The sequence below is a fragment of the Gavialis gangeticus genome, unplaced genomic scaffold (genome assembly GCF_001723915.1).
Source record: "Gavialis gangeticus isolate Ggan-Ray unplaced genomic scaffold, GavGan_comp1, whole genome shotgun sequence".
Taxonomy (NCBI): domain Eukaryota; kingdom Metazoa; phylum Chordata; order Crocodylia; family Gavialidae; genus Gavialis; species Gavialis gangeticus.
The window spans coordinates 19,944,127-19,961,007 of record NW_017728998.1 but is presented as its reverse complement, the minus strand read 5'-3'; the positions used below and the strand labels follow the sequence as shown (position 1 = coordinate 19,961,007).

General features: G+C 39.5%; 1 protein-coding gene across 1 annotated transcript in view; it reads right to left on the bottom strand.

Moving 5' to 3' along the window:
- LOC109289519 (transcription initiation factor TFIID subunit 4-like) overlaps nt 1-16,881 on the bottom strand; it is a 315,986-nt gene that overhangs the window by 243,413 nt on the left and 55,692 nt on the right. The window contains exons 8-9 of the mRNA XM_019505573.1: nt 11,201-11,306; nt 5,734-5,848 (exon numbers count right to left, since the gene is read on the bottom strand). Of these exons, the coding sequence (XP_019361118.1) occupies nt 5,734-5,848; nt 11,201-11,306 (221 nt within the window). The remainder of the gene's footprint in view (nt 1-5,733; nt 5,849-11,200; nt 11,307-16,881) is intronic.

The following is a 16,881-nucleotide window of genomic DNA, read 5'->3' as shown; positions in this document are numbered from 1 at the left end:
ACTGGGCTTTTCCCCAGAGGGCACCTGCCACCTGCCCTGAGCACCAGGAGGAGCCCAGTGTTGCTGCTGGCCCCAGCCTGCAGCAGCAGCCTGCTCTCTTCTTGCACATATCTGGGGGCACATGCCCCCTGGGAAGAGCCCGGGGCAGACCCCTAGCCCGCAGCCCTCCCAGGGTGAGAGTAGCAGCAAAAGTCGCACCAACTTACAGTTTCCTGGTGCAGCAAGGTTAGGTCATCTAGTCCAACCTCCTGCTGAGAGCATGACCATCCCCAACTATATCATCCCAGCCAGGGCTTTGTCTAGCCTGGCCTTAAAAACCTCCAAGCATGGAAATTCCACAACCCATGTGGGTAGCCTGTTCCAGTGTTTTACTGCCCTCCTAGCGAGAAAGTTTTTCTTAATATCCAACCTAAACTTCCCTTATTACAAGCTGAGATCATTGCTCCTTGTTCTGTCATCTGCCACCACTGAGAACAGTCCAGCTCCATCCTCTTTGGAACCACCCTTCAGGGAATTGAAGGCTGCTATTAAATCCCCTCTCAGTCTTCTCTTCTTCACACTAAATAAGCCCAGTTTCCTCAGCCTCTCCTCATAAGTCATGTCTCCAGCCTCCCAACCATTTTCGTTATCCTCTGCTGGACCCTCTCCAATTTGTCTACATCCTCTCTCTCATGGAGTGCCCAAACTGGACACAGTACACCAGATGTGGCCTCACCAGTGCCAGAAAGAAGGGAAGAATCAATTCCCCATATCTGGTGGCAACCCTCCTATTAATGCAGCCCAGTATGCTATTAGCTTTTTTCACAACAAGGGCACACTGTTGGTTCATACACAACTTACTGTCCACTGTAACCCCCAGCTCGTTTTCTACAGAGCTGATGCTTAGCCAGTCAGTACCAGTGCCTACAACTGTTCCATCCTAAGTGAAGGACTTTGCACTTGCCCTTACTGAACCTCATCAGATTTCTTTTAGTCCAATTCTCCAATTTGTTGAGGTCTCTCTGAATCCTAGCCCTACCCTCCAGCATATCCACGACTCCCTCCCAGCTTGATGCTACCCATAAACTTTCTGAGGGTGCACTCCATCCCATTTTCCAGGTCACGGATGAAGATATTGAACAAAAATGGCCCCAGGACCCAACCCTGGGGGACTCTACTTGACACCGGCTGACAACTAGACACCAAGTCGTACACTCCTACTCTCTTGAGCACAATGATCCAAACAGTTTTCTATCCACCTTACAGTCCATTCATCCAACCTGTACTTTCTTAGCTTGTTTGTGATAATATTGTAGCAGACCATATAAAAAACCTTGGTAAAGTCAAAGTATATCAAGTCCACTGCTCTCCCCACATCCACAGTCCTACTCATCTCATCACAGAAGGCAATCAGGTGGGTCAGGTATGACTTGCCCTTGGTACATCCATGCTGACTGATCTTAATCACCTTCTCTTTCAAGTGCTTAGAAATGGATCCCTTGAGGATCTGCTCCATGATTTTTCCAGGGACAGAGGTAAGGCTGACCAGTCTGTAGTTCCCTGGAACCTCTTTCTTCCCTTTCTGAAAGATGGGCACTATATTTTCCCTTTTCCAATCATTCAGGACCTCTCCTGTTCACCAGGAGTTTTCAAAGATGATGGCCAGTAACTTCTACAATCACACTGGCCAACTCCTTCAACACCATCGGCTGCATCCAGTCTGGCCCCATGAACCTGTACATATCCAGCTTTTCTAAATAGTCCCTAACCTTTTCTTTGGCTACAGTTAGCTGCTCACCTCCCCCCTAAACTGTGCTGCCAAGTGCAGTAGTCTGGGAGCTGACCTTGCCAGTGAAGACTGAGGCAAGTACTTCAGTACTTCAGCCTTTTCCACATTATCTGTCACTAGGTTGCCTCCTCCATTTAGTAAGGGAAGTGATTCTTCCCCTCTTTCAGCATTGGTGAGGCCACACCTGGAGTACTGTTCCCTGTTTGGGCCTCCCACTACAGAAAGGATGTGGACAAATAGGAAAGATCCCAGCAGAGGACAATGAAAATGGTTAGGCAGCTGGAGACATGATTTCTAAAGATAGGTTGAGGAAACTGGGCTTATTTAGTCTGGAGAAGAGGAGACTGAGAGGGGATTTAATAGCAGCCTTCAACTCCTTGAAGGGTAGTTCCAAAGAGGATGGAGCTGGACTGTTCTCAGTGGTGGCAGATGACAGAACAAGGAGCAATGGTCTCAGGTTGTAACAAGGGAAGTTTAGGTTGGATATTAAGAAAAACTTTCTCACTAGGTGTGCAGTAAAACAATGGAACAGGCTACCCACATGGGTTGTGGAATTTCCATGCTCAGAGGTTTTTAAGGCCAGGCTAGACAAAGCCTTGGCTGGGATGATATAGTTGGGGATGGTCCTGCTTTCAGCAGGAGGTTGGACTAGATGACACCACCTTAATTTTCTATGATTCATAGAATCATAGAAAATTATGGTTGGAAGGGACCCCAGGAGGTCATCTAGTCCAGCCCTCATTCTATTAAATGTGCCAAGTTGGGCAGCGAGGTGGCAAGAAAGAGTGGAGAGTGTAATACAGAAATTATTGCTGAATTCCCATCCTGCCTAATACAAGTAATTCCCACACAATATACTCTGTTTTGTTAGGTTTAATATTGTTCAGAAGTATTTCTTCAAAACACAAACACCACAAAGCCATTAAATCAACATTTAAGTACATGTGTCCAGCATCCATTAGGATACCAAAGTACAAAACACACTAATATCCTCTCTTACACACCTACTTTCAATTCAACAATGGCATACACACAAAAGTGAAGTCACTTGTATTTTCAGAAAATTAACTCTCTAGTGCTGTGAATCTAGAGAAGTTATACTATGTTATTGCTACCCTTAAAAAAAAATCCTCATAAAAAATTAAGCCGTGTTTAATATGAACAAAATCTAAATTACACAGTTACCACTGGACTACCATATTTATCTCATAGAATCATAGAAGTCGGGTCAGAAGGGACCTTGTAGATCTTCAAGTCCAACCCCCTGCCTGGGCAGGAGAAAAACTGGGCTCAAATGACTCCAGCCAGGTAGGCATCAAGCCTCTTCTTAAAGACCCCCAGGGTAGGAGCCAGCACCACTTCCCTTGGAAGTTGGTTCCAGATCCTAGCCGCCCGACAGTGAAGTAGTTCTTACAGAACTAGCCATTTATCTTCTGCACTTTTAACTCCATGCATCACGTTCTATATATGGTATACTACACTGTCACAGCTGTATGTCTTCTAGTAGATTAGATCAACAAGGTGAAGTCCACAGTGGAGGCTTCTACTCATCTCTCTTTCCTGGTTACAGAAAGCTTTGTTGGAGATGTATTACTATATTATTTACATTATGGTTTTATAATACATAGAATGGAGCACCAACTGTAGAATTAGTAAAAATGTTAACAAGATCTACATTATTATTTTCATCTCTAAGCATCATTAAAATTACCTGTCCACATTAATGGAATACTTGCATCCTCTTTCTTGACAAATTTTAGCTAGAATGAGATTTTATCTCAAGATAAGAAGACACACGGGTTTCAGGAGGATTTGAGTTTTATTTTGGCAAAACTACAGGATGGAAAACAGCTTGCAAGAGACTATCAGCTTCAATCTTAACTACAGAACAGCTACCATCACTTCAAAATAAGCTATGAACCAAAGCAGCATTTTTATAACATAGTAATTATAGATAATATTGTGAAATAATCAGTTCCTACATCCCTCTCATGTGTAAATCTTTCATTCATTTCAGTATGTTTTTCATTTGGAAAATAAAACAGGTCTGTAAGATATCCAAGACTTGGAAATAACATGATTAGAAGAAACTGGAAAAATAAAAGTTCAGTTTTCCATTACTGACCAAGACATTACCCATAAGAGTGAAAAACTAAACTAAGTTATTTTAAAGAAAGTAGAGTATGAAATAATGAAACAAATATGCAATAATAAAGCACTAAGGGCAAAATAAATTTATACATAACACAACTATTTTTCAAAATTCTTGCTTTGCTTTAGATGCCAGTTTGCCTTCTGGCTACAAACACATTCTTCACACACGCTGGGAATGTTGAGGAAAACTAGTCAGCATTCAGAGGATTAATACAGATTTCCAGCTCTCTGCCTTGAGGCTTAATAGTCAGACATCTATTTGTCCTCAGGAAAGGTTAGGGGTTGAAATGCAAATATGCAAACAACTGAATTCTTTGTTAAGATATCAAGGAAAAAAAACTTGATCTCTACTGCTGTTTAATAAATCTTTGCAATTTTATGGACTTATTTAAATGCAGCATTGTGTCTTAGTATTTTGAAGGAGAATACAATGCAAGGAAACAAACACATTCATTCAGACTAAAATTTGTTCTCTAGAGGAAAAATGACATACACCCTTGACAGCTTATTTACCAAACTCACTAAAGATTTATTGATTTATCAATCAGTGCCTTCAGCATTTGCTTCTCCCCAAGGGAAAATTAACAATTCCAACTAACCTAATATATTCTATGTATAAACTAAGTGAATGCAAGAATCAATCCTGGCACAGTTTACAACACCCAGTAAAAAAAAATGCTGTCCCTTTTGGTGTATGTAAAATTGAAAGCTATACTAACGAAGAATAAGTGCCCATGTTACTTACTAACATAAAAAATACTTATTAAGACAGTACAATTGAACACAACAGACATTTTAAATCATTTAAATACTCAGTGGGAGGCAAAAGCATTGGAAAATAAAAAATTGAATGATTTTACTTCTAGATTAATACTAAGTACTACCACTATTAGTTGCAGTGCTGACGTGCCTCAGAGCAATTTCACAGAGGCTACAAATTCTCTTTAACTCTACCTGCAAAGGTCTAAGCCTGTCAATTAATTACTGGTTTGATGAGGTCAGGTCAACATAAGAATCCTAAAGGAAGAATCTGAAAGTCTAAAAGTACTGTCTTATTTAAGCAAGTAAACAAAAAGAAAAGGAAAATATTTTAAAATAACAACTCAAAATATACTTATATCCATGAAACTAATCTAAAAGGTAAGTAGGGGGAAGGAAAATGCAGTAAATTCAATATCAGTTTTCTAGTGCAACCCCCAAAATATATAAACGTAAATAATGTTAATAATGAAGTTTGAAAGGATTAAACCAACACAGCTGCTTAATCACCCAGGCTACTGGCTTGAACCAGTGAATCTCCTGACCACTATGGGAACCCAAAGAATGCCCTAAATTGTGCTGCACAAACAACTTACATCAACAGCAGATAAGGCAATGAAGTTTTTTTCTTTTGTTATAAAAACCAGCATTTCCCTTAGGCTTATGAGACGATACCTGCAGCTGAACTGCACAAGCCTATCTACATACAGTATGCCTTGTTGTCACAATTAGGATCTTCTCAGCAAAGTACATTTCATATGAAAGTTAAAATCTGATCCACAAAAATAGATGTATTTTACTTTTAGGAAGTCCTCATCTATGTAACTCCATTTCCAAAAGTGATTTGGAAGACTTACTAAATGTTCAACACCCTGCATTTAGGAAAAGATCTTCCAGACATGTTTCCTATTAAAAAATAGAACTAAATAAGTAGCTGTCATCCAATCAAAGTGCATGGATAATCTTGGAATTATTGTAAAATACTGCCCTCTGGTGTTAAGCCTATTCTAAGGCTTTTTTGTTTTGTTTTGTTTTTTGTGGGTTTTTTTTACCTGAAAGAACCACCTCCAGGGTCATTCAGCTTGTTTTTCTGATTTGCAGAGACCTGAACACCAACGCCCCCAGGACTTTTGTTGGCTTGTATTGTTGGTGCCTTCCCTACTGTGCCTGAAAAACACCAAGCAATGTTATTATGAGCTGTCTTAGACAATTTACATCAAAGAACCTTCTGTCCAGGAACTAAATTTAACTGTCTGTAAATTGCAAACAAAAGCAAGTTGTTATTTTTACGGATTCCTTTGCTGAAGAAAGAGAAAACAATTTAAATTTTAAAGATGCATATTGACAGTGATGTATTAATTCTTCACTGATGAAAAAACCTGAAGACGCTTAACACTGCAAACCATTGGCCATAGCTGGTTATAATACACATAATGGCTATAAATGTGTTTGCAACTGCTGGTAAACTGCTCTTCTACATGATCTGTACAAAATAAACAATCAGGACCTGTAAGTGGTACTTTCTAGGAGTTTGGGTACAAGTCGCATTTAAAGATATGCTAGAGACTACAGTATTATTTATCATGTTTTAAAAGGGGAAAAATTATTTTTTTCCTATATACTGGCTTGTCATTGTTATGGATACCCCACACATTTTCAGAATCAAATACATGAGTTTTATTTACTGTTTCATTACTACTTTTACCCTGTACATAATCAAAAATATGTAGCTATAAAATATAAAATAGCAACATCCTCTTAAAAATCTAAACCTATTTTCTCATTTTAATAATATTTCGTAAGCAGTAAGTTCTTTGAAATAGTCTTATAAGTACATAATTACATAAATCAACCCTGTGATTTTTCCTAATGGGCCTAAGGCCTTTGTAAGTCAATAATAAGTGGACATTTAACTCCCATTGGCCCCCACGAAACTCCTAAACAAAACTCATTGCAAGCTTCTGTTACTAATTTGCAGTAAAAAATTACCATAAATCAACATATCTAGATGACCAGTTTCAGGAAACATCGTACCAGTCCTTGGATGAAAAAGATTTGACCAAGTGAAACTTCAGTTGACTGCTTTGAATATTTTACTAGAATATGGGTTTGGGTTTTTTTGGTCTGATTCACTTATCCTTGAACAGTTCAAACCAATTTTTGGCATATGAATGATATTGAAAAAGGAGGTCTTCTGTGATGTTAAGTTCTACCTTCTTGTGCACATTTCTCAATATAATGAAAGTTATGTGCATAGGTAAAGACCCTGAGGCACTTAAAATAGTATCTGACAGTCCTCTTTGCAGTTGTGTTAGGATTAAATTGTCCTCAGGTAGACATTTTCACAAACCTTTGTGACTCTATATTACTTTTTCATGAACCCTAAAAAACTAATGTATAATTAGGTCAAGTAATACATTCTGTAATAATATTTAGTACCTAAAACAAAGAGGTTTGCCTTCACTGAGCAGAGCATTTTTTTTTTAATTCTAAGCTTTGTTCAGCTTCATCCAGAGCTCTCAAACCAAAATCCATTTGCCATCCTTGTTCAATGCTGAGTCTGCTTTGTATTACAGAAACTGCAGCATGACCCACAGTCATGGAAAATCTAAAAGTAAGTTTTAGGAATTCACGCTGTGGGAAATTAATACATTTTAGACTCAATATGTTCAAGACTCTTATGCAAAGGCCATCAGTCCTTAGGCTCATCAGTTCAATTTACGATGAACTAATTTAAAAGAATTTTTGCTGAATTACTTGGAAACAGGATGATTACAACAGGAGAAAAAACAACAACAAAGTTCACAATGTATCAGGATCCTTTCAGGATACACAAAGGATATTAATAATAAAAGCAGTTGTAATGGCTCTGGCAAAATGTAATAAACTTCAGTGAATAAGTCTAAAATAGAATTATGAAATATTACTAATCTGTCTCTAGAATTAATTAGCATCTTTACTTTGTTTTTCTATGGTTGGTTGACTTTGATGCACGATTATACAGAAAGTACAATACAGTTGCTAATCTTTTAATTTCTGGAAATCCATGTCATGTCTAAACTATGTATAAAAGCAAGTCGAATTTAATGCACCACCCCATAAATATTACTGTGCTTAAATGGACTGACAGACTAATTAAATATAAGGTTCTAAACCTGCGATGGAGTACCTTTCTGATTTAGATTGCACTGTAGATATCTAAATAATAATTTCCTCAATTACATACTTCGTTATTGCAGGGCCTAAAGCAATGATACAAAACCTTGAAAACCAGACTTGTTTTATGAGGCAGCACAACACAATTTACAATTATTTCTGTAAATTAAGATCAACTGTGAGTCTGGCTATCTCATTGGATTGGTAATGATATACAGAGTCTATCATCATTAGGTCTTAGATTTAAATGCAGGAAGCACAGACTGGAGAGATTAATTTAGGAGTCACTAGGTCTACAGTTCTACTCCTAGCTCTGTAAATGATTTGATGTTTTTGTGGCTTTTGGCAAGTTCCTTTACCTGTCTCATTTCATTTCCCCATTTAGAAGGCCTTAGTTTTTATACTGGTACAGTCCACTTTGAAAAGGGCTGTGAATTTTCACAGAAATAGTTATACTGGTACAGGTGATGGTATGGGTGTGAGTGTGGCTATACCAGGGGTAGGCAATTATTTCAGCTGCATGGCCACTTAAATGAGTTTTGCGGACCTGTCAGGGGCCATGTGCATATCTGTCTGTCTCTCTCTCTTCCTTGACTGCCTCCGTCTGTCTCTCTGTCCCTCTGTATCCCTGTTTGTCTCACTTTGTCTGTCTCTCCAACTCCTCCCCTCCCTTCAGAACTGTAGTTCACCAAGATCCCTGATGCTCAGCTGTGGACCCAGGCAGGAGCTGCTGCAGTGCTGGCTAGGCAGCAGCATCAGCTACAGCCAGGTTCTGGAGGGAAGGGGAAGGAGGGGAAATGGGAGGCAGATAAAGACAGAGAGAACAGAAGAGATAGAGAGAAATGCTGCTGCTCTCCTGGCGCAGCAGCAGCTCCTGCCTGTGTCTGCACTGGCAGGTTTCAGGTCAGGGCTCCATGCAGAAGTTCTACCATACCAAGAGCTCAACAGGTCAGCTACGGACGCTGGTGGCAGGTTCTGTGTCCAGGCTCCTCAGCCTGTCCATTGCATCCACAGCTGATGCCACCACCACTGTAGGGGAAACCCCGCCTAGGTCCACAGTTGATGCCTGATGTTATTGGGCTGAAGCAGTCCCCACCCCCCCACAACACTACGCAGTGGCCAGAGCCACTGGCTGCCCATAGGCCAGATCCAGTGAGTTGGCAGCTGTCTGCCCACAGGCTGGATTGAATCTGTTGCCAGGCCAAATCTGGCCTATGGGTCATATTTTGCCCACCCCTGATCTACACAGTATAACCATCGACACCTGGCTTATACCAAAAAGTTCTACTGATTTAATTGTGATGGTATATTAAAAGCAGTACAACTCCTTTACATGGGTATTCCAGGATATAGATACTTTATCCCAATACATTTACTCATGAGAGGGAAGTAAAATAAATTATACTGCAAAGTGCAGCTTGTGTGTTTCCAGTTTATGGCACATATCAGTATAACTATATTAGCAAAAAAGTCACATTCCTATGTGAGACAGTTATGGCAGTATAACTTTCAAGTGCACTTAAAGCAGTAATGTAATGTAAACAATGGGATAAAACAATGCTCACACTGTGGTGCTATGAGATACGGAAATGCTTGTAAAAGCTTTATAAAGCTTTATATAAATGCTCAGAATTATTTTTTATACCAGATTGTCAATTAAACTGTTACCAGATGATGTCCAAACAATTAATCAAGCATGAAATAAAGTTGTTCTTTTAAGCCAATGTCTAACAGAAAGACATCTACTTCATGCGAGTAAAAATCAAAATTAGCCCTAGTGTTGGCAAAAAAAGACCAAATAACGTCTGGGTATGGAAACTTAATTAACTCTTGCATTGATGCACCCTGCTTAGGATGTAGAGTATGAGAGCTCACTGACCTATTAGAGATTTTTCTGTTAATCAGCATAAGATTACTATTAACTCCTGTCCCAAAAAATAAACGCACTTCAACACTGACTGGTAGCAAGAAATCCTCAGAGTGAAAGGACAGTTCATTTTCCAGGCCCATTGACCCTTTTGCCTCTATGAAGAGAATGGCAAGTTAAATATTAAGTTGTGCTGGATTGTGATGGCGACAAATACTCACCTCAGAAACTTACAGGGGAATAGAAAAGTGCAAACAATTTATCATGTTTACTTACAGACCAGCCACACCTTTCCCTAAATGTCAATCTTCCCAAACTGGGAGGTGCATTATAAGGAAAAAAGCTGATTTCCATGGCAGAAAGCTGCTCAGCCAAAAGCTGCTGCCAGTTTGGCAGCGGCTATGGTAGGGTTAAACCCAAAGCTTTTGATGTTGCAACTAGAGGATGAGTGATGCTGGCAAGGGAATGTTCAGCTCTGGTGAGCCTGGGCTGTGGCAGATAAGATTGAAAAAAAAAAAAAAGATTTCTCCAGATGCTGCCTTCCCAAAACAAAGTACATCTCATTTGGAGGAGGGGAAAGGGGGTGAAGGTATGTAAGTAAATACGGTATGCCAGGCTGACAATAAAGATTTCTGGACGATCCCAGTCTACCCTGAATTTGGACTGGAGACCTAAAATCGACAAGCTCTGTATCTCATTACTAATCCACAATTATTTAACTGCCCGTGCATCCTGACAGGTATTAACAAGACTGTGATCAGAAAGGTTAAGGACAGCAAGTAGTTAAAGACAGAATTAACAAATGCACATAATGATAAGGAACCAGGAGGGCTCCAAAATTTCTCTTAAGGCAACAGATGGAATCAGCCACCCAATTCGTTTATTTTTGCACAACTATATAGTAGAACTGTGTTCAATACCTAGCCTCTTGCTCCTGAAACTGATAGTGGCAAGGTATGCTGCAGCCCTCTAGATCACAAAAGAGTAACTGGTGGCAGATAAAAGGTATGTAGTTCAGAAGTTTCTCAAGGGAGTCCTACAGTTGGACTCTCTCTGCAGTTAGAAAGATAGTGGCTATAATGTGTGGCCTCCAGGGTGAAAGCTAAAGCAGGAGGATTAAACTGAAGCATTCTCAGGGCTGCATCAGAAAAATGAAGAAATTCTTTCTTACCCCAAGGGAAAAAAATCTTAAAATGAAACAATAAGAGCCATATCCCTGACTTCAACAGGAACTTTGCATGAGAAACTGCCGGCTAAAGACTGATCACTTCAAGATTTTGTCCTAAAGTATATTTACAAAACAATTAACGATATTGGTCTTAAAAATACGTTGACATTACATAGTGAAAACATGCATACTCGGCCAGTAAGGTATAAAATCATGTCAAGCCTGCCAATGTCAACACTGTAAGTTTTTCCGTGCTACTAATTTGTAATAAAATTACAATGAAATTCATACAAATGTAACAATCTCACTAAAACAGTTAAACCCATACCTTGTGGTCTAATGGGCTGAGTTATTACCACTGGCATCCTAATCTGGGTAGTCTGGCAGGCAGGGTTTCGTTTCACAGTTTGAGCAGATGTTGACTGGATAATCTGCTATTATTAAAAAAAAGTATACTTATATTATACTCTTTATACACAAACACACACAACGTAAATATATTTACATGTGTAATTACTATAAACATATGGGTCTCTAAAGCACAACCAGCTAGTGACAAAAGTCATATTTATGTAACGTATGTTGGTTGTGTGTGTGTGTATAGATATGTATCTATATATACACATAGTTGCTGGTATGCTCTTGAAAAAAGGATAAATATTATGCGACAGAAAAGCCATGCTTCACAACCTTCATCCAAAAATATCCTGTATTTTACAGGGGTGAGATAAAAAATGAAGTTTTGTGCTTTTAAACAACTTATGAGGAACGAAGAAAACATTTTTATATAGGAAACCATCATGCTGGTCACTAATTTTAGTTATGTTCATCTGTAGCTCCCAAAGCTTTCAATTTTACTACTTTTATTATCACGCTTAAGTGATATATTACTAAAAATTATATTCCAAGTGGGACAGAGTCAGATTTTCAAAAATAGGTACCAGATGGACTTTTTGTGGTGACCATTTCAGATTTTAACTCATATTTACTTTAAAGTGTTAATCAGGAATTTTTATTACTTCAACTAATATTGGGCCAAATCCTAAGGCTCTTATCCAAATGAAGTCAAAACTGTATAGAAGTCTCATTCTTTGACCACTTATATATAAAATTGGAAAGAGCAAATATTCAAAACTGAAGTCTAAGTGATACTGAAACACATGTTCATGAAATCCAGAGTAGAATAGGCACAGATATAAGAACAAGAGATTCAGAAAGAAAGTCCACTGCAGAGCTAGAGGTAATCCATAAATAAATTTAAGAAACCACTGGCAAAGATTTGGGAGATAAGCCTATATACACCAAATTCAGACTGCTGAGGACATCACAACCCACATAACCTTCACAGTTATGACTGTCATTACCATCTTTGTGTGCGACTGTGTGAGTTCAATCTACTTTTTGTCTCCCCCTCATTCACATGCACACACGCATGCACGCGTACATACACATACACAAACACACACACACCCCTTTAATCGTTTCCAGCAAGAAGACAATTTACTGCAATTCAGACTGAAACCTAATGTAGTATGTTACAAAGAGTAAACAGGAAATAATACATCCGTACTTGGTCTGTACTCAGAAAACATATCATGTAGTTAAAGAATAAAGGGGTTAGGGGGAAAACCCCAATTTCAAGGAGAACTTTGTAGGAATATAAGTGAAAAGGAATAGGAAAATATTTTCAAATGAGAATTAAAAGTAAATGAAGTCGGGAAACAGAGCTTTGCAGCAGCAACTGTACAGAAGGTATTTGTATCATAAACAGTGAGATGATATGAAAGCAAAGGAGGTTAGCATTAAATGAAGAAGGGGAGAATGAATAGAACAACATGAAACGGTGGTTGTGATATAGGCTGGGCCATGAAGTTTTGAAAGCCAAAAGGACAATTCTGAAGTAGATCTTTAAATTTATGAGGCTAGTGAAGGAATCTGAGCATATACATAATGTAGTCACAACTTTTTGAATGTAAGAAATGATTTAGTAGCAACGTGTTATTTATATGTGCCCAAAATAGGACAGCTGGGAGGCCATTTCATTCTGAGAGGGGACAAGATAAGCATGGATGGGGAACCATCACAACTGCATACACAAGCAATGTTACAAAGACCATGAGAGAGAGTCTTGCAGAAACAGGAGAAGTGGTAGGTAGAACAAGGAAGTGCCAGGAAAAAAATGCAACCACACTGAAGGAGAAAAGGATGAACTGCATCAAGAAGGAAGACAGAGCAGCTGGACATATTTGAGAATGCTCCTCTTGGCCAAACACAATGCTTCTAACATCTCAAGCAAGTAAATGAATCAGGCCATCAGTTGTCTTGGTTGAGAGAGGCAATGAGTAAATAGGGAAGAGTCATGAGAAGGCACTGGGACAAAGTAGCAAGCTAAAAAACAGAAAAATGAGATAATGTAGGGAAAATATTTGAAAGATACTGAAAAGGAAAAAAGGAATGAAAAGTGAACATGACTGGATCTTGATGCACAGGAAAAATCATTAGATGTAGAACAAGTGTATTTTTAAAGGCTAGATAGATGTTAGAAAGACAGGCAAGAGTTATTTTTTCTCCTAACTGCCCCGTCTGTCTATCCACCACACCCACAAGTCTTTTCAAATCGTGTTTTTTAATGTCTATAACGTGAAAATTCCTCTTCTCTATGAAGTTAAGAGCCCCTTCCTTCCAAATGAAGATCTTCTCTTACATGCTATGCTCAAAAAAGAAATATTAGATGTGGTACAATATTTTGTAAGGCTCAAGACATGATTTTATTGCCTTTTGAATTAGCAGATTTTAAAGTACTGGGAAGATTTTTAAGTACTGGGACATACCAAAGACAAAAACAAGTATTGATTATACCATAAAAAGAAAGTGGATGAGGCAGTAAGATCTGTAGAAGGAGGAGACGGTCAAAAAAACAGACAGTTCTCTCAGGAAAATTTCAATGAGGTTTGGGACTATAGAAAGAAGTTAAGTATTTTCCACTGCGATGGAAAATGGGAAAAAAGTAGCATCAAAGCTTACAGGACATAGAGCAGGAAGTAAAACTCTCTGGGTCACCAAGGACCTCTTACATTGTCGCATAGTGTACAAACAAAGATATTTTGCAGCAGTCTATTTTAAAAATGTTTCCACTTTTCTCAGTTTATTTTACAACTGTCACTAGTTTACAGACTCATTGCTCAAAATAAAGTTTATTTTATTATACTTTTCTTCTCTATATCAAAGCAATAAAAGCTTTTGAAATATTTTTTAAAAATTATAAGCATGCCATTCTGACGATTTGTTTTTTGAAAGATGCTTGTTCTTCTACTATAATTTACAGCATGAATTTTCAGGTAATAGAATCATAGAATCATAGAAGTAGGGTTGCAAGGGACCTTGTAGATCTTCAAGTCTGACCCCCTGCCTGGGCGGGAGAAAAGACTGGACTCAAATGAGTCCAGTCAGGTAGTCATCAAGCCTCTTCTTAAAGATCCCCAGGGTAGGAGCCAGCACCACTTCCCTAGCAAGTAGGTTCCAGCTCCTAGCTGCCCTAACTGTGAAGTAGTTCTTGCGGATGTCTAATCTAAACCTACTCTCTAATATTTTGTGTCCATTGTTCCTTGTCATGCCAGGGGGCACTAGGGGAAACAGTGTCTCCCCTAAACCCTTCTGGTCCCCCCTAGTGAGTTTATAGACAGTCACCAGGTCCCCCCTCAGCCTTCTCTTGTGAAGGCTGAACAGGTTTAGGTCCCGCAGTCTTTCAATGTAGGGTCTGCCCTGTAGTCCCCGGATCATGCAGGTGGCCTTCCTCTGGACCCTTTCAATGTTGTCCACATCCCTCCTGAAATGGGGCGCACAGAACTGGACGCAGTACTCCAGCTGTGGCCTGACCAGCGTCGCATAGAGGGGGAGGATCACCTCCCTGGCTCTACTTGAGATGCACCTGTGGATGCACGACAAGGTCCGGTTAGCCCTGCCAACCGTGACCTCACATTGTCGGCCCATGTGATCATATGACCTGGATTTAGCTAAATAAATGCCAAAAAATGCTGCTAATGAAAAATAAAAGGTCTATTAAGGCAATTTAACCATTGTTAACCAATGAATTGGTTAATAAATATAAACGTTTTTTTACTATGATACACATTTTTAATCTGATTGTTAGGTTAAATAAGAGTCCCATAAGGCCTTATGGAAGCAAAAAATGCATAGAAGAGGAGTTATCCAGACTCAGAGGTCAAAACCAATATCTCAAATTCTTCCGAGACCAAATTCTTCTTTTATCACCACAAAGTGCGATCCTGAACCACCAGTGTGAATTTTTCTCTGTGCAAAGTATTCATCACTTTAATAAATTAGCAGCCATATTTTCTACAAACTTGGGTTTTAGTTTCCAGATGAACCTCAAGTTAACTCCATGCAGACATAACTATAATTAGGGACCTACCCAAATCACAACTGCATGGATTTCACAGAAATCATAAAATCAGGTAATCTGTGAAATCTGAAGGGGTGGGGGGAATTTATTAAAATAAATGCTGGCTCCTGATTGGGAGCCAGCAGTCCTCCTGGCTGTGAAGCCTGGCATGAATGGGGGTGCCAGCATGAAAGTAATCAGGCAAAATGGCTGCTACCCCACCCCTTACCACTGGTTGGCTGAGAGGGCTGCCTGTCATACATGCTCCCTCTCTCCACCAATCAGCAGTAAGGGGCATGGCTTCATGACAGACAGATCTCTCAGCCAATCAGCAGTAAAGGGCAAGGCCATACAACGGACAGTACCCTCCTCCAATTAGTGGCAGAGGGCAGGGACACCGGACCCTATAATCTGAGGCGTGGGGGGAAGGGCACCATGATAAGCCCTCGAAAATGGCAGCCAGTCCCATGATTTGCAAACAAAATAGGCCAGCTGCCTCCTCGAGTTGAGTAGACACCTAACTACAGTATTTAAATATTGAGTTGAGAAAGGCACTAGCAAAGGTGGCAATGTCTGTTTCTTAAAAAAAACTTGTAACCTCTTCAGGTGCAGCAGTACTGAAAACAAATCATTCAGGATTAACAAAAGCTTTAATATGGGATGAGAATTTTAAAAATATATGACACTTCAATTCATGGTGCTGATATAAGCTACTTTCCTTGGTCTGTAAAAATTACCTTCAGCCTTCTCCAGGCTGAATCTAAACCAAGTAGATGTGCTCCAAACCCAGCTGTATTCAAGAAGATGCAAGTTACTTGCTAGTCAAAAGAAAAAGACAAGAGTTTAGTGCCCTCAGGATGTTGCATGCATCACAGCCAGAACTACTTTGATAACCCTAATAATGGCCTTATAACAAACTGAACAAGATAAAACTTAACAAAAATGCAATGTAAGAGATTTTCCAAAGTGTACAATCAGTTGTTTACCATTATTAAGTTCTCAGTTAAAAAAAAAAAAAAAAAAGAGGAGTCATCCCCTAAGATTTCCAAACAGAGTCAAGATTAGAATTTAGGGACTTCTCAACTTCCAGCTCCATGCCCAATCAGCAAGACCATATTGGCTCTTCACGCTTTATCATTCCATAAATAAACCCCCTTACTTGTTGACATAACCTGCATACAGGACCTCCACCCAATTCAGGAGGTATAGAATCCCACTAGGGAAAATGCCGTGCTGGACTTAGCGTTAGCTACAGGGGATGACTTGGTGGGGAATCTGCAGGTAACAAGGTAACCTAGGGAACAGTGACCATCGATTGATTGAATTCACTATCCGGTGAAGGATAGGTAAACTAACCAGCAGGGCTGAAATGCTAGACTTCAGAAAGGCTAACTTCAGTGTTAAAACTCAAGAACATTGGCAAAATGGGGGTCCAGGAAGGGTGGTCATTCCTCAAGGGAGTGATCCTATGGGCACAGAAGGAGACAATCCCATTGCACACAAAAGGGGGAAAAGGAGCCAAGAAGTCTTCTTGGCTGAACAGGGAAGTCCAAGAAAGCCTAAGGGCAAAGAAAGAGGTATACAGGCTGTGGAAGCAGGGTAGCTAC